Raw genomic sequence first — 18,026 nt, forward strand, 5'->3', positions numbered from 1 at the left:
TCTCTACTAAAAATACAAAAATTTAGCTGGGCGTGGTAGCGGGCGCCTGTAATCCCAACTACTCAGGAAGCTGTGGCAGGAGAATCACTTGAAACCGGAAGGCAGAGATTGCAGTGAGCCAAGATTACGCCATTGTACTCCAGCCTGGGCAACAAGAGCGAAACTCCATCTTAAAAAAAAAAAAACAAAAAAACCTCACCAGAAAGGCCTAAGTGATACCCAGAAGCTTAGAAAAGAGAGGCCATATCTTGGTCAGCTTGGGCTGCCATAACATAACACCATAGACTGGCAACGTAAACATGTATTTTCTCACAGCCCTGGAGGCCAGAAGTTTGAGATCAGGATGATAGCATGGTTGGTTTCTGGTGAGATCCTGCTTTCTGGCATGCAGATGGCCCTCTTCTTGCTGTGCGCTCATGTGGCCTTTCCTGGCGTGTGCATACAGAGAGACGCAGTCTCACTCTCTTCCTCTTCTTATAAGACCCCCAGTCTTATTTGGTTAGGACCCCACCCTTATGAGCTCATGTAACCTTAATTACCTCCTAAAAGTCATGTGTCCAAATACAGTCATGTTGGGGGTTAGGACTTCAACATATGAATTGTGAAGGGCACACAATTCAATTTGTAGCAGAAAGAAAAAAGAATTTTCAATTATTTGGCAGAAGTAAAATTGAGAACAAAGGAAAGAGGCTCTTATTTATTTCTTAAGTGTTCATTAATAAATGTTTACTGGATAAACCAACAAATACATTAATAAATGTTTGCTGATTCATCCATAAACATTTATTAATGAATTTGCTGGTTCATCCATTTATTGAGTGGCCGCCCTATGTAGCCAGACACTTCTCATTGTTTACCTCAGGTATGTCATTAGGATCTGAGGTCTGCACGCTGGTGACACTGCCTCTGTGTGTGCAGAAGGACAATGGATCCCAGGAAAGTAGTGGCTCTGTCCTATTGTCAGACACAGTAATTTTTAACTTTGCATAAACAATACCTTTCCTCTTTAAGGAGCTGGATACATACTTCTGTTAGTGGGTTTACATATTAAAATGGATATATAAGAGATTAAGAAAGTTGTTAGAGTTAAATGGCAGGTAAGTATTGGACTCTGGAGGAACATCCAAAGAGACCATGGGAGGATGCTAGTAAAGAAGGAGGCACCTAGGATTTTCCTCCAACCAGTTAGAATGTTCAGAACAGCCTCATTCTTACTCTTTTTTTCTCCCTCTCCTTGCCTCCTGCTTTATCTGCATCAGCTACCTCATTTGCTTTGATGATTCCCAAACACATTGTCCTCATCCATGCCTCTGCCTTCCTTTCCTTAATACCCTCTACCTGGAATGCCCTTTCCTTCATCCTTCGAAGCCCAGCTTAAATGCCACTTGCCTATGTTACATATCTTTTTTTTTTTTTTTTTTGAGACGGAGTCTTGCCGTGTTGCCCAGGCTGGAGTGCAGTGGTGCAGTTGTAGTTCACTGTAGCATCTGCCTCCCGGGTTCAAGTGATTCTTGTGCCTCAGCTTCCTGAGTAGCTGGGACCACAGGTGCACCCCACCATGTGCAGCTAATTTTTATGTTTTTAGTAGAGATGGGGGTTTTGACATGTTGGCCAGACTGGTCTTGAACTCCTGACCTCAAATGATCCACCCACCTTGGCATCCCAAAGTGCTGGGATTACAGGCGTGAGCCACCACACTCAGCCCCACCTATGTTACATTTCTGCCACTCTTCTGTTTCCCAAGTCATCTGGATTATTGATTCTACTCTTTTCCCCTCCTTCCCCTGACACTTTATTCATGTATCTGATATAGCATGTGTCACAGTTTACTTTGGATAGGCTTGTAGATGCCCCTTCTCCCACCAGCGTGTGAACTCTTTACGGATAACAGAGTAAAGAGGTTAAGAATAGGGACTTTGGAATCTGCCACTTACTAGCCATGTGACCTTGAGCCAATGGCTTATCTCTCTGAGTCTCAGTTTCTTCATCCACAAAATAGAAAAGTAATGGTACCAACTCTGTTGGTTGTGAGGAAATGAGATATTATAGATGTGGGACACTTAGCACAGCACGTGGCATATGGTGAACATGCAGTAATGATTGTTTTCTTTGTACTCTCAGGGTCTAGTGCCTAATGAGTCCCAGGGTTTGGTTTTATTTTGTTTTTTTGAACCAAGCTGAATAATATAAATGGAAAAATTCTGATTTCTCAGTGTCTTCCGGTAGATACATCTTATACCATTTTGTTCTCTTCTAAAACACAGCTTCTTAATCTGTATAAATGAAAGAAGCCACCCCTTTTTCCCTTTTCCCCTATAACTACCCTTTTTAGAGATTTTAGGTTTTGTTTTTGAGATGTTCCTTTGAATTCATGAAATCCAAGATGAGCCAATCAGGCCCAGCAGACCAAATTAGAGCCAGTTGATAGCTTGGTGGGCAGAGAAAAGGGATCTAAGAGATCTGAGAGGGTAGGTGCAGCCAGTGTCCCTGAGACCAGAAACTGAGCAGAAATCTCCTGGCTTTCACAGGAAGGGACCAGAAACAAACACTGGAAGAAGCCCTAGAAGCGAGGCCCCAGTCTTTACCATTTATTACCAGTGTAACCTTGCCTATATTATTCCGCCTCTCTGAATCTCTGTGTCCTCATCTGTAAAATGAACACAGTGGTATCTCCTTTTGGGATGGTGGTAAGGATGATACATTCTACTTGCCGTGTAGGCACAGTGCCTGCCCATAGGAGGCACTTAGTAAATATTGGCTGCTTTACAGGGATGGACAACTGTGGGTGTTCCTCAGTAGCTGTGACTGAATGCTAACTATATGCTGGGCACTGGGTTCGATCTAAGTGTGTGTGATGAAAAACGTGAGCCAGGAAAGGGGACCAGTAAGATGTGCTAAAGTGATGTCAGGAAAGTGTGGAATCAGATGACCTGGCAGAATTAGAGAAGAATATAAACAAACAGGAAAACTTCTTTTCCTTCCCTGAGTTGATGAACCATTTGAACCACTCTGGATTTTTTTTTTTGGGTAGGAGGGGAAGACAGGGTCTTGCTCTGTCACCCAAGCTGGAGTTCAGTGGCATGATCTTGGCTCACTGCAACCTCTGCCTCCTAGGCTCAAGCAATCCTCCCACCTCAGCCTCCCAAGTAGGTGGGACTATAGGCACATGCCACCAATCCTGGCTAATTTTTGTGTTTTTGTAGAGGCAAGGTCTCCCCATGTTGCCCAGGCTGGTCTCAGACTCTTGGGCTTAAGCGATCTGCCTACCTCGGCCTCCCAAAGTGCTGGGATTACAGGCGTGAGCCACCGTGCCTGGCCCACTTTGGAATTTTCTAAGACATTTAAAATCCGCAAACATTTAAAATGTGGGCTGGGCACGGTGGCTCACGCCTGTAATCCCAACACTTTGGGAGGTTGAAGTGGGCGGATCACAAGGTCAGGAGATCGAGACCATCCTGGCCAACATGGTGAAATCCCATCTCTACTAAAAATACAAAAATTAGCTAGGCTTAGTGGCGCGTGCCTGTTGTCCCAGCTACTTGGGAGGCTGAGGCAGGAGAATCGCTTGAACCCAAGAGGCAGAGGTTGCAGTGAGCTGAAATCGCACCACTAGTGAGACTCCATCTCAAAAATAAAAATTAACATGTGATTAATATTTAATTTTAATGGAATGATTTAAAAATGGCCTTTTAAAAATCTTTTGTTTGGAAATATTTGTAAGTTTGTTTTATCTTTGTCTTTTTCTCTCTCTTAACATTTTATTTTTCTTTTCCCAAAGGTGGCAGAAAGAGCACTCTATTATTGGAATAATGAATACATCATGAGTTTGATAGAAGAAAACTCTAACGTCATCCTTCCCATCATGTTTTCCAGCCTTTATAGGATTTCAAAAGAACATTGGAATCCGTAGGTTTTCAGTTTCTTTCCTCTGTTCTCTTCGTCCCTTCCTCTCTTTCTTTCCCTTCAGCCTTATTATGTGCCAGATGCTGTCCTTGTTGCTGAAGACGTATGTGAAAAGATAAAATCCTTACCTTCTGGGGATTCACTGACTGGAGAAAATAAACAGATACTTTAACAAAATACCAGTCAAAGTATCTGTTTACTAGACAGTCTTCTTGATCTGTCTGTGAAGGTAGCAGATCTTTTGGGGAGGCACTGCAGCTGAGAGGAGAGGTGTGTAGATACTGACGGCATGGCCATGCTTAGACTGAATCTGAAAGGAATTTGGCAGGTGGATGGCATGGGGAGAGCCCTTTCAGACGGTGGGTCCATCCATCATATTAAAAGTCACAAAGATGTCAAAAGCACCTGTCAGTTTCTGAGACTGTGAGTTTGGGAGGGCTGAGGCACAAAGTCTTTTGGGGAGGGTGCTAGAGGATGTGGCTAGAAAAGATTGTGGGACTCGTGTGAACCTTCACCAAGTAGATGATGAGAAAGTACTGAAGGGTTGTAAGTGGGGAAGTGGTGTGACTAGGTTTGCGTTTTAGTGTGATCTGTTTCTTAACAGCTAACTCAGTTGCTATATGTATCTCTTGGAAAGGAATAAGTTTAAAATAATCAAGGAGAAGTTTAACATCCAGCCCGATGAAAGTTAAAGCATTCTGAATTTGAATGCCTTTACGTTTTTCTCTGTGGAATAGAAGGAAAATTTAATGTGGCATTTAAAAATTGGTAGATACAATTCAGTATATTAATAATATGTTTATCTTTAAACATTTTGCATGTAATTATAATATGTCATATTTCTTATTTTTCAAATTTGCCAAATTTTATTAATGGAACTTGTAAAAATAAGGAGCTGGTGGTAACAGTTAAGTCCCTTTATACGGATAGTCCCTTGAGGACGTTCTAGCAAGTGTCTGTAACTACTCAGTATACTATATTTGGTGCTTTCCCATCACTGCCCTTGGGAGGAAGGTCATTCTGGAACCTTAACAGAAAAGAACTTAAATTTTCCTTTTAATGGCACAAGGCAGAAGCTACACAGCAAGTGTACTTTCTTGTAAATGTTTTGGAAACATCAGACTCATGGTTTATTTAATATATGGCTAATTTTTACCAATGCCTTTTTCAGTGATATTAGGAGCATGTTTGTTGCAAAACGGAAGCAACGGATATTTTTGCAAAAGGAAAAGCTATTTAGACTCTAGTCTGAAGCTATCAAGCCCATCAGAACCTTGTCCTCACATTGCCTAAGTATGGGCTACCATTTTGGCTGTTTAGCTGTTTAGTGTCCCATAGCTAATAGCAACCATCCCAGCTTGCCAGTTATCTTATCAGCATATATTTTGGGTCAGCAGGACTGGTGCAGATCACAGCTAGACAAATAACTCATGTTGAACCACCCAACGTACATGGGGGCTTGATTTCATTTCTGTGGATAAGAATTATATGTGTATACACACACACACACACACACACACATACACACACACACACATTTATATATAACATTCGTTTCTATGGAAGTAGCTTCTGATTTTGATGAATTATGTGTTATTTAGAAAATAGAATTCTACGCAAATTCAGGTGTCTAAGGTTAGTGCTGTCACAGATCCTTATTTTAGGGTGAAGTTGCTTTACTATTATACTTGCCTTTTTATTAAATGAAATTATCAAATGCCCACAGGCAGCTCTATTCTGGGTGCCAATAATTAGAAGGGCAGGCCGGGCACTGTGGCTCACGCCTATAATCCCAGCACTTTGAGAGGCCGAGGTGGGCAGATCATCTGAGGTCGGGAGTTCGAGACCAGCCTGACCAACATGGAGAAACCTCGTCTCTACTAAAAATACAGAATTAGCTGGGCATAGTGGCTCGCGCCTATAATCTGAGCTGCCTGGGAGACTGAGGCAGGATAATTGCTTGAACCCAGGAGGCGGAGGTTGTGGTGAGCCAAGATGGTGCCATTGTACTCTATCCTGGGCAACAAGAGCGAAACTCCATCACAAAGAAGAAAAAAAAAATTAGAAGGGCAAAATTAGATTTTTTTTTCAAGTTCCACCACCCCTCAGAAAATTATCTTGCCTTGAAATCTCTTAATGTGGAAGTGAACTGTAGGTCATTCTCAGTTGTTCCAACTAAAAAGGGATACAGACAACGTGCGGTGCGAGAAACCATTCAGACAAAAGTTGTGCTTTTGCTTTCTTCATTCAGTATCCCATTTTATAAGACTAACTAACACGTTCCCTTTCTTCTGTGCTTTCCAGGGCTATTGTGGCATTGGTGTACAATGTGTTGAAGGCATTTATGGAAATGAACAGCACCATGTTTGACGAGCTGACAGCCACATACAAGTCAGATCGTCAGCGGTAACTTTTTAAAGCTTTTTTGTCAGCTGTGCATAAAACTATTGAGTTTTTTCCTTGCTCTTTGCTGAAGTTGCCTAATTGTACCTCAAATCTTAAGCAGCACAGTTTTGTTTACAGTCATGCATTGCTTAACAACCAGTATATGTTCTGAGAAATGCATCCTGCGGCAATTGTATTGTGTGAACAGCATAAGTGTATAGTAATTACACAAACCTAGATGGTATAGCCTACTGTGACACACCTGAGCTGTATGGTATTGCCTGTTCTTCCTAGGCTACAATCCTGTACAGTGTGTTACCATGGTGAATACCGTAGCCAATTGTAACACAGATCACTAGGCAGTAGGACTTTTTCAACCCTGTTAAAATTTTATGGGACCACCGTGGTATATGTGGTCTGTGTTGACCGAAATGTTATTATTTGGCACATGACTGTATTTATATATTCATTTTTGCACCCTTATTAACTGTGTCTTTATTACTGTGCCACTGAGTAACAAAGCTTTGTGACACTGTCATTTTGATAAAGCCTGCTTTCCTCCCTTTCTTTAATAATAGTTTAGTTCTGCCTCAGGGTTAAGAGCCCAGCATATAACTGGTATTTTAGGTTCACTTAAAGGGACCATCAGGTAGTTTTCTATCTGGGATTCACTCCCACTCTGAACTTACTTGAAGTGTAATTGGGCAGATCTTGTACTTCACTCCAATAGCAGGGGGAATGAGGCACCATTTTTCTAGCTCTTGGGCCCAGGACTTACTAGAACCCAACAAGTTTATTACAGTTTAAAGAACAGTGAAAAGAACATGAAGGTTAATAGTCTGGTATTAACCAGAAATGTTTGAGACCATATGGGAGAACAAAACAGTGGAACTCTTTACAATACATGCTTATGGCTTACTAAAGCCTTTGTTGGTTTCATTTAGAGGATTCTTCAGTTTTGTTATATCTTGTCCAATGTGTTCTACTTTCCAAGAGATGTACTTGGGGAGATTATAGAACTCTAGGGAGCTCTTAGTAGTTGAGCCTCTGGTTTGACTTTGATCACCCATAAGCAGGTGTCAGCTTTGTATATCATAAAACTATGGACCTCAGAGGACCCAGAGGTGTGTGCGAGTGTTCATACCCAGGGTCTTGCTGAACCTCTCTGGTTCCCGTGGTGCTTTGTCTCATTTTTAGTCTGTCACTTGCATTTTATTGATAAAAAAGAGCAATGAGGAGAACGGTTTGATGGCAGAGGGACCATTGCAATGATTTTCTTTTTTAAGTTACCAGGGATGTGGTTTATGAAAACCAACTTAATTATGGAATATGGTGAGTATTTAGCTGAGAATCTCACAAGCGGCTCAGATTTTGTACCCAGAATATTGGGATTAATATCAATTATGTGATATGTTATTCCACATGTACAGTTTAAACAACTTTTAATTCACTATATTAGCAATTGTTGCAAATTATAAATTCATAATAACCCTCCTTGCCCCAAACTTAAAATCTTTAAAGGATGTTACTTAAAAAACAGGCCAAGGGTACATTTTAATACTGTGGTATACCATTAAAGGTGCATTGTGCATAACATCTTCTCTTTTAGAGCAACTGAAAACTCATTATTATTATCCTAGTTGAACCAGGATTAAATTTGTAGAATCTCATCAAGAATATTGAAGAACTTGGCTGGGCACAGTGGCTCACACCAGTAATCCCAGCACTTTGGGAGGCTGAGGCAGGCGATTCATCTGAGGTCAGGAGTTCGAGACCATCCTGGTCAACATGGTGAAACTCTGTCTCTACTAAAAATATGAAAATTAGCCAGGCACAGTGGCATGTGCTTGTGGTCCCAGCTACTAGGGAGACCGAGCTGGGAAGGTCACTTGAACCCGGGAGGTGGAGGTTGAGGTGAGCTAAGATCACGCCACTGTACTCCACCTTGGACATTGGAGCGAGACTCTGTCTCAAAAAAAAAAAAATATTGAAGAACTTATTTCTACTCAAATTATTTGGTTTGTATTTAGTGAACTTTAGTAATAAAACTATTTTCTGATTATTATCTGAACTAAATAGATCAAACCCTCAAAAAACTAAGAATTAACTAGGGGGACCAGGAATAGATAAAACGATGAGGTTGATTGTGATATTCTTTCATATTACAGTTATTTATAATGAGTGCACTTTCTTAATGAGAAAATGGGGGCCAGGCGTGGTGACTCACGCCTATAATCCCAGCACTTTGGGAGGCCGAAGCGGGCAGATCACCTGAGGTTGGGAGTTCACAACCAGCCTGACCAACATGGAGAAACCCCATCTCTCCTACAAAGTACAAAATTAGCCAGGCATGGTGGCACATGCCTGTAATCCCAGCTACTCGGGAGGCTGAGGCAGGAGAATCACTTGAACCTGGGAAGGGGAGGTTGCCATGAGCAGAGATTGTGCCATTGCACTTCAGCCTGGGCAACGAGCGAAACTCCATCTCAAAAAAAAAAGGCTAGGTGCGGTGGCTCACGCCTGTAATCCCAGCACTTTGGGAGGCTGAGGTGGGTGGATCACGAGGTCAGGAGATGGAGACCATTCTGGCTAACACGGTGAAACTCTGTCTCTACTAAAAATACAAAAAATTAGCTGGGCGTGGTGGCAGGCACCTGTAGTCTCAGCTACTCGGGAGGCTGAGGCAGGAGAATGGCGTGAACCTGGAAGGCAGAGCTTGCAGTGAGCCGAGATTGTACCACTGCACTCCAGCCTGGGTGACAGAGCAAGACTGTGTCTCAAAAAAAAAAAAAAAGAAAAAATGGGTTTTTAAAAGCAAGGATAATAATTTGTCAAATGAGCAATAGAAGGGTGTACTGACAGATGGAAACACTGGTTTCTCCATAGGTGTGGGAATAGGACAAGAGAATGAAGAAATGTATTTGGTACTATCAGAGAATAACTGAATGGACAGTTTTACTTCAGGATGGCGAGAAGTTAATGGTTTCAGTTCAGATCAAATTTTGAAATATTACAAATCTGAAAATGGTGGGTGGAATAAGTAGTTAACACTGTTAGATACATATGCCAACATCAGTGCTATGTAAAATTGAAATTAGAAGAGAATTTGACAATATCCCCTGCATGACAGTGTGGTTAAGTGTTAAAATTTCCACCTACAGGGAGAGAGAAAAGTGGGAAAGATTGGGGGTGACAATAACTATATCAGCAATATTTAGAATTTTTAAAGATGAAGTTGTCAGTGTGAAAGCTGTGTTATGTGATATGCTGAGTTATGTGATAACTAAGCATAATGCTCAGTTGGAAGAAAAGCCCCACAGGATAAATTGCATTGATTGCCATAAATCTCTTGATCAAAAACACAAAACACTTTGGTAACAAGATGATGAATATTTTAATGATGTCAACACTTAATTAACCCGTTTATGCCTAGTGTTCCATTATTGTAATGCTAAGCTTGTGGGAGTTATTTCTATCCCACTGCTCAAGGTCATCGCCAAGTTCTGATTTTTCACAAAAAAATTTTGCAACCTTTGGCATAAATTGGTTAAAACTGCAAATTAGGGCAATGTGAACCTGAAATACATTGAAATGTTTTTTAGTTGAGTAAAATTCCAAGCCCTTGCTTATCATCCCCTTCTCCCTCCAAATAAAAAGGTCATATTCATCGAAAGTCAGCAGGATCTATAGAATTGATTTATATATATCCAAATTGTGTTCTTTGCTAATATTTATTTAGTCCTTGTATTATCCCCAGACTGCACTTAGAAACAAAAAGTGATAATTTGCCAAACAGCTCGATTATGTTTAGAACCTGGAATGCACCAGGAGTGGTGGTGCACACCTGTAGTCCCAGCCACTCAGGAGGCTGAGGCAAGAGGATTGCTTGAGCCCAAGTGGTTGAGGCTACAGTGAGCTATGATTGTGCCACTGCACTTTAGCCTGGGCGACAGAATGAGACCCTGTCTCTAAGAAAAAAAAAAGAAGAATCTGGAATCCGTAATGATTAGATTGGAGGATTATCTAATCTTGCCCTTACTGTCCTATAAGTGCCATTTTTTCAGGGTCAAAATTAACAAATAGGTAATTATATGAAAACTGTTCTGCTCACTGAAATTTATATTGTGCAGATTTGTATTTGAGATAGCTGAAACTAATTATGGTAAACAAGGCCTAAGTTATGAAAATATTACCTATTAAGTGATATTAATTACCATATGGCTTTAGTAAGCCATAAGCATGTATTGTAAAGAGTTCCACTGACTTGTGCTCCCATATGGTCTCAAACATTTCTGGTTAATACCAGACTATTATGGTATTATAATTCAACATTTCCTCAAGTCTCTAGTGGAATAAGAATATGAAATTACTTAGGTTTTTCTAGAGTTTTTTGGGAGTTGGAGGGGATGAAGATTAATCTCTATTGCTCTATTAATTAAAAGTTATTAATATACCTTTTAAAAACATTGGTTATAATGTTTTAAAAAATGAGGCATTGGAATTACATACAAATTTCACTCAACCCATGTGGATTTCCCTGAGTAGAAATTGTACTGTGGCTAAAGTTTTAATCCTTGCTGCGTGAGGTAGTGCATGGATTATACCCCCATGCCTGAGATCGTGGAGCCCCCATTTTCAGGGATTATCTGAATTCCTGGATTTATGAATGTTAATCTGGGTCTGCCTTTTTTTTTTTTTTTTTTTTTAAATTTTGTTTTGTTTTGTTTTGTTTTGTTTGAGATGGAGTTTTGCCCTGTCGCCCAGGCTGGTGTGCAGTGGCGTGATCTCGGCTCACTGCAAGCTCCACCTCCCGGGTTTATGCCATTCTCCTGCCTCAGCCTCCCAAGTAGCTGGGACTACAGGCGCCCGCCACCACGCCTGGCTAAGTTTTTTGTATTTTTAGTAGAGACGGGGTTTCACCGTGTTAGCCAGGATGGTCTCGATCTCCTGACCTCGTGATCTGCCCGCCTTGGCCTCCCAAAGTGCTGGGATTACAGGCATGAGCCGCTGCACCAGGCCTTTTTTTTTTTTTTTTTTTTGAGATGGAGTCTCGCTCTGTCACCTAGGCTAGAGTGCAGTGGTGCTATCTCAGCTCGCCGTAACCTCTACGTCCTGGGTTCAAGCGATTCTCCTGCCTCAGCCTCCTGAGTAGCTGAGACTACAAGCACACGCCGCAATGCCCAGCTAATTTTTGTATTTTTAGTAGAGACGGGATCTCACCATTGCTGGCTAGGCTGGTCTCGAAATTCTGACCTCGTGATCCACCTGCCTCGGCCTCCCAAAGTGTTAGGATTACAGGCATGAGCCACTGTGCCCAGCCTGGGTCTGCTTTTTATTGGTCCACTGCAACATGGAAAAACCAGAGACAGTGCAGTGAATTATTTTTAATAAATGTGAATGCATTTAACTTAGAATATAGTCTTACATTCCTGCATCATGTACTTCCTACTTGGTTGATGTTAAAAAATCCTTTTTTTGTAAAAATGTGGTAATTTTAAAATATCCTTGGCAAAATAAAGTTTGTCGATTCTTACTTGGACATCCAATTTTTGGGGGAAATTTTACCAAACAGTGAAATCCCAAAGTCTGAAAATCACTAAATTTAAAATCAGTAAAATTGATATTGAACCCAATTTGAAGGCTTGATGCATTAAAATTTAATACATGATAATATCAACCAAGTTCTTTTCAGATCATTAAAAGTGAAATCACAAGTTTTCAGTTTCTTCTAAACTGCTGAAGAATTTAAATGTACATGAGGTAGGAAAAATAGATATGAATAAAGGAGCAGATATATTTTCTTGACCTACTATATTCTCTGTATCAGTGTCATCTCCAGCATCCTTTTTGGTAAACTATTTGGAGATAAACAAGAATTAAGATTTTTACTAAGCTGCAAGTGAAAAATCACTAATATGCCCTTACTTTTACAATAACTGATGCATATAAGTCATTCCCATTTTTGTTTCTTAGTAGTTTTAAAGTTAATTTTCTGAATTAAGCTAAGTATAAAGGGGCGTCAAGGTGAAATTGTAAAATATTCATTGTTGCATAATCTCATTAAACCTCAGCTGTTTACATTGTATTGTATTTCTTCCTCAGTGAGAAAAAGAAAGAAAAGGAGCGTGAAGAATTGTGGAAAAAATTGGAGGATCTGGAGTTAAAGAGAGGTCTTAGACGTGATGGAATAATTCCAACTTAACAAAAACAATGACAACGACATTACTAACCTGTGGAGTCACACATTTATGTAGTAGAAGATGGAGCAACAGTTTTCTGTATTGTGCAACTTTACAGTAGATTTCACATTTGTTTCATTATTACAACAGCACTGTATATACCTGTCTCTAAGTAAAGGAAAAAACAAAATAAGGACTTCAATCCAAAGTTTGGACAGTAGATGGACTTCTCAGAACTTTGCAAACATAATCATTGTTCTAACCCTCTTTTAAAAAAAAAAATCGGTCTTCAAAGATCTGTTGATGAAATTGCTATGTTAAAATTCCATTATCGGGAGTTCCTTATTTATCACTAGCAGAGAGTATGATACAATTTTCAAATGTGAACAATCTTAAATTTAGCTTGTCTTTCTGCTAAGCTGTTAAATGTATTTATAGTAAAGGAAGAAAAAAAGACTGTCATTTCCTTATAAGTTTGTATAACATCCTCCTCTGGATAACTTGACTGTAATTTGACATCTTTTTCTTTTGCACATCTTCCTGAGTTGAATGTCCATGTGGAATGGGGTCATGAATTATAAAAGTCCCTGATAAAAGTTCTGTTTACTGGGGTGAACATCTTTCCAGTAAGCAGGTAGTCCTGGTACTCCTTCAGTTTTAAAATTAGGAGTTAAAAGAGAAGAGGTGATAAACATAGTAGGGAAGGGAATATTGGATTCATGCCTCAGTTTATGGTGAATCCAAATCAATGTCTTGAATCCTTTGAAAACAGGCACTGGGACATCACAGACTTCAGTACCTGACCAGTATTAGTTGCGTATATCATTGAACACACATACCAGAGATGTTTTAGAAATGCAAGAAAAACATCCTTTTGGACCATTTGAAATAAGAAAGACAAACACTAAACAATACAACCATGAAATTGATCGCCAGGATTGCAAATCTAATTGGGAAAAGAGTTGAGCAAACAGCTTGGACTGTTTGGAGTTGTTGCCTTACTTTTTAATATGTATTTATAAAGTATTCCAGCAAAAGAGGATGTAGCCTCTGGGAAAAAAACATGTTACAGTGTTTTTTGTAGATTCTCGTTCTATATCTCATCACAGCGCCAGCCCTGTTTTTAGCCGGAAAGGATTCAGGATAAACATTATTATGCATTCTGAATTGGATGCATATTCCTAACTACTGTATTTGTTACCAAAAGTGGTTCTACAAATGCTACTGAAAAAAAATCTGGAAATTCCTAATGTCCTGAGTATTAATAATAAAGTTTAAAAAATGCTTTTATATCAAAGGTGCATCGTGACCAAATTGTTTAGGAAAAAAAAACAAACAAAATCTAGGGCTGTATTATATATATATATATATCTTATTGGCTCTCTGCTTTGTATTTAAATGAAGAATCTTACATCTTGGGTAGGCAAACTGCTGATAAAACTTGTGTACAGTATGTACTTACCTAATGCAGTTGAATTATTATGTACTGAAAGATATGTGTTTGGGGGTTTATTTCCAGGATGCTTTTGCTTGTTATGGACATGGCAGCAGTGAGTTGGTAATCCTAAACCATCACTTCCAGCAGTATTCATGGAATAGAGCTGATTCTGTGTTCATGTGTTGAATTGTGATAGTAGCAAACATGAACATTTGAACTATTGTTGCTCTTAATAGAAATACAATATAAATATGGGCTTGTATATTTTCTTCCTTACATTTGAATATAAAGTAGAGTATGTAGTTCTATTATTTTCAAGAAAAAGGAAGAAAAACTGCTGACCTTTCTCCCCCATAAAGTTTTTCAGGATGATCAGGTCACAGTGTGTATGTAAGAGTCAGCTAATTATGGATATTGTCATCTGGGTAACTTTGTGAAAAAACAAAAACAAAATTGGCATTGTTAATTCCAAAAAAAAAACCCCCAAAAACCAGCAGTTAAAAAAAAAAAAAGTCATATGCAACACCAGGCACAACGTGGTTTAATGGAATTAATAGTTTTTTTTGTTTTGTTTTTTGTTTTTTTTTTTTAAAGAACATTGATGGGGATTCACTGTAAAGTTGGCAGAGGCTGCCAAAGACAAAACAACTGACTTTAAAAATGCTGGAACAAAGTGATAAAAAATAAATTTTTAACAAATCTTCTCCTTTTTAGCCCTTGTCATTTTAGCCCTTTAGTTTCCACTTTGCATTATATTTATTTTTGATAGTATAAACTTTTGTTTGCCATTAATTCATCTTTTTAGGTAGAAGACATTAAAATCGCAGGTTTATGAAGAATCTCTGCCCATTGGGATGAAATGCAGTCATTTGAAATGAGAAAGGCCAGGATCCTTTTTTGCACCTTACCCTGTCTTCAAGAGGAAAGGTGAACACTTACAGCTATCCTCCTTGATGTCAATTTTGTATGTTGATCATTCCAAACTGAGAAGAATAAAATTTTAGACATATTTAGAGAATCAATTAAGCTATATGTCTAAAATTCATAGGGCAACTTCTGAGAAGAAACACTGTCTTTTTCTTTTTTAATGGAAAGTGACAATGTGACATAGTCACGTTGTGTGCGGTGACGCAGAGTAACTGAGGTAATCTGACTGTTGCACTATGTGACATATTTCAGGACGTACTTGCTGCATTTGCAGCAGCCCTCTCTCTCCGTCCCTTCCCACAATTCTGCTGTTGCTGCAACTTGAGTTAATTGTGACAAACGCATCTTTGTGTTATATTTTGTTTGCTTCATAATTTCCAGAACTATATATAAATATATTTTTAAAATAGCAAATATTGTAGTTAGTGAGTGATGATCACTCCAACCTTATCCTTACCATATTGGTTTCAGGGATAGGATTAAGAGTGTCTTTGGAAGAGAAAAGTACAAACAACCCTGTGGTTTAGAATGATGCTGAGGCCTTAGGCTGTGGGCCTAGAACAACTATGTGAGTGAATTCACCCATCTCATACTTTGAATCAAGCATGCATTCCTTTTTCTCATTGTGCAAGTATCTTACCCCAGTTGTTTTCCTTCAGTGTTGAGTTTTTGTCCTTTTAAATTTTATTGTATTTTGCTCTCCCTAACATTTGACTGTTTTTTATAAAAGAAAAGAAAAAATAATAAAAAAAAAAAAGAAAGAAATAATACCCTTGATGCCGCTGGATACTCACAAGCAGGGTTATGCTCCTTTATCTTAGGCTTGTTTGCCTAAATGAAAGGGTTTAATTTATTTTGTACCTCCTATGCGTGGGATAGTCCAGGGTGCAGAGCCAGGACTTGCTTGTAATTGCACCTGCTATACTTAAATGTATAGCCCTAGGCTCAATCACACTATGGAAAGAAACAAAAAAAGTATATTTAGAGCTTTAAAAGCTTTTTTATTTTTTTGTGGGGATGAGGGTGGGATGGGAAAGGGATGTATGGATGTTACTGGCATTTTTAAGTGTTTTAGAGTTTTTTGGGGTTTGGGGTGGTTTTTTTCCTTGTTTTCCTTTTTTCCTTTTAATTGGATGCACTGACCTGGCCCAGGAAATGAAGAGATTCTCTTTTGATGCTATTACCAATGTTATCATAAAGTGACAGTCACCTGTAACAAAAAGGTGGCACCAGACATGATCACTGATGTTTTATTTGCACATCAATATTTTTATTTTTGTATTCTGGCTCAGCTGCTTCTCTGAGTGGAGTTAAGGAATGAGCCACAAAGGATTTTTGTAGTAGGTATATTGGCATTGCATTTTATATTCCTCTATATTTAATTTTTAAAATCTAAAAGAAGGATTGTGCATCTTGAGAGAAAGTTGAGCAAATTGTGATCTAGCGGAATGTTAATTTGTGCTGCTTCTTGTGCACGATAGCAGCAGTAGTATCTCTTGGAAATAAACATCCCATATTATGATGTCTATGAATATAGGTTTCCTTTTCTTCCTTCCCTCCCTCCTTCCCCCACCTTTCTCTTTTTTTTCTCTCTCAGCCTCTCCTTTCCTCCCTCCCTCTTCCCTTCCTCTTTCTTTACTTTTTTTGAAATCACTTATTGTAAATAAGTTGTAATCCAAACCTCATGTATCAATGGGGAACTTTCAAATATAAATATTACCAATGCATTTTCTGGTTGTTGTCTGATTTTTGATTGAAATATAATGAGAATGACATGTCTGTTGCTTTTGGTTTGAGGACTTCACTTTAGCTTCATAAATCTTTTGGTATTTTAGTATTTCGTTGTTTTAGCAGGAGAGGGCAGCAAAAGTTCATTTTCCCTGTTAGTAATGCTGTGGTTCATGATCGGTTTTAAATTTAGCTGTGTGTGCGTTTTTTTAAACAGCATCTCTTTGTGAGTAGAGGTAAAAATGAAACATTTTTGATATGAAAAGTTGCATATGAAAATTATAGACTGGTTCAACCAGACAGTGAAGACTTCTGATCCACCTCAAACGTAAAATGCCACAAAACAATCTTCCACCTCTGGCTAAAACATGCTACTTCCTTTTCAAACACCATAAAATACAAGCTGAGTCTTAAACACTTGGAATTTAAAATGTTTTTCTTTGGAAATGATTTGCTTTCTTCAGAGTGGTAACAGAAACAAAAACGAAGGTGCTCCCCAAAAAGAAATGTAACCTTCCCCTTTCACAGATGTGTGAGAGGTTCTGTACTGTGGGTGCATCATAATAAAGAAGCAGTGAAGAGTTTTCAGGTGCCTGACTGTTTTTGTTTGTTTGTTTCTGAACTCCGTGGCCTTTTGAACCATACAAATACTAGATTTGATTGACTTAGCTTTGAGGCAGTGGGGTTGGTATGTTCAGGCTTTCATTTTGAGAAGTCAGTTTATGATTATGAGTATGTAATATTGGGAAATGGTCCAGTATCTATTGCTGTATAACATACTACTCCAAAAGTAGCAGCTTAGAAGAACAACAATTTATTCTCATCACAAATCTATAGTTTGGGAAGGACTTAGTGAGAACATCTTGTCTCTGATCCTCGAGTGTCAACCAGGGTGTCACAGGTGGGGCAGGAATCTTCACTTCCAACATGACTCACTTACATGGTTGACAAGTTAGTGCTGACAGTTGGCTTGGAGTTCAGCCAGGGGTCTCAGTTCTTCCTCACAGTACTTTCTTCTTGGGCTTCCTCACAGCATGGCAGCTGGGTTCTAGGAGGCAAGAAGTGAAAACTGCCTCTTCTTTGAGGCCTGGGCTCGGAAACTATCATGGCATCACCTCCATCATATTCTATTGGTCAGGCGGTCACAGAGCCTGCTCAGATTCAAGTGGAGGGGACATAGTCCTCACTGTGAATCAATGAGAAGTGTTTTCAGTAATTTGCAGTTATCTGTAAGCTACCATAGGATAGTTTTTTTTTTTAAGTAAAGTATTTGATTTAGGTGTGATCTACTCCCTTAGCTAATTAAATTACATCAAATTTGGAACCATGTGGAATTAACCAATTTATATTTCATATTAAAATTAATCGGTGTGGAAAGGAAAAGCCCTTGTAAATGTCAGCAATTTTGTATTTCAAAGCATAACCACTTGTAGCACCTGAAGATCACCTCCTGGTAAGTTAGAAGA

General features: G+C 39.1%; 1 protein-coding gene across 7 annotated transcripts in view; it reads left to right on the forward strand.

Moving 5' to 3' along the window:
• Positions 1-17,144, forward strand: part of PPP2R5E (protein phosphatase 2 regulatory subunit B'epsilon) — a 172,401-nt gene extending 155,257 nt beyond the window's left edge. For 6 of the 7 annotated variants that reach the window (XR_649809.3, XM_003901911.4, XM_009211700.3 and 3 more), the window contains 3 exons: positions 3,779-3,906; positions 6,208-6,309; positions 12,391-17,144. Coding sequence is in view for 6 of the 7 variants with exons in the window: in XM_003901911.4 (XP_003901960.1) it covers positions 3,779-3,906; positions 6,208-6,309; positions 12,391-12,490 (330 nt within the window). In the remaining variant the exon portion in view is untranslated. The remainder of the gene's footprint in view (positions 1-3,778; positions 3,907-6,207; positions 6,310-12,390) is intronic. The other variant, XM_009211701.3, reaches the window with a different exon arrangement.
• Positions 17,145-18,026: the final 882 nt, after the last annotated feature.

The sequence above is a fragment of the Papio anubis genome, chromosome 7 (genome assembly GCF_008728515.1).
Source record: "Papio anubis isolate 15944 chromosome 7, Panubis1.0, whole genome shotgun sequence".
Taxonomy (NCBI): domain Eukaryota; kingdom Metazoa; phylum Chordata; class Mammalia; order Primates; family Cercopithecidae; genus Papio; species Papio anubis.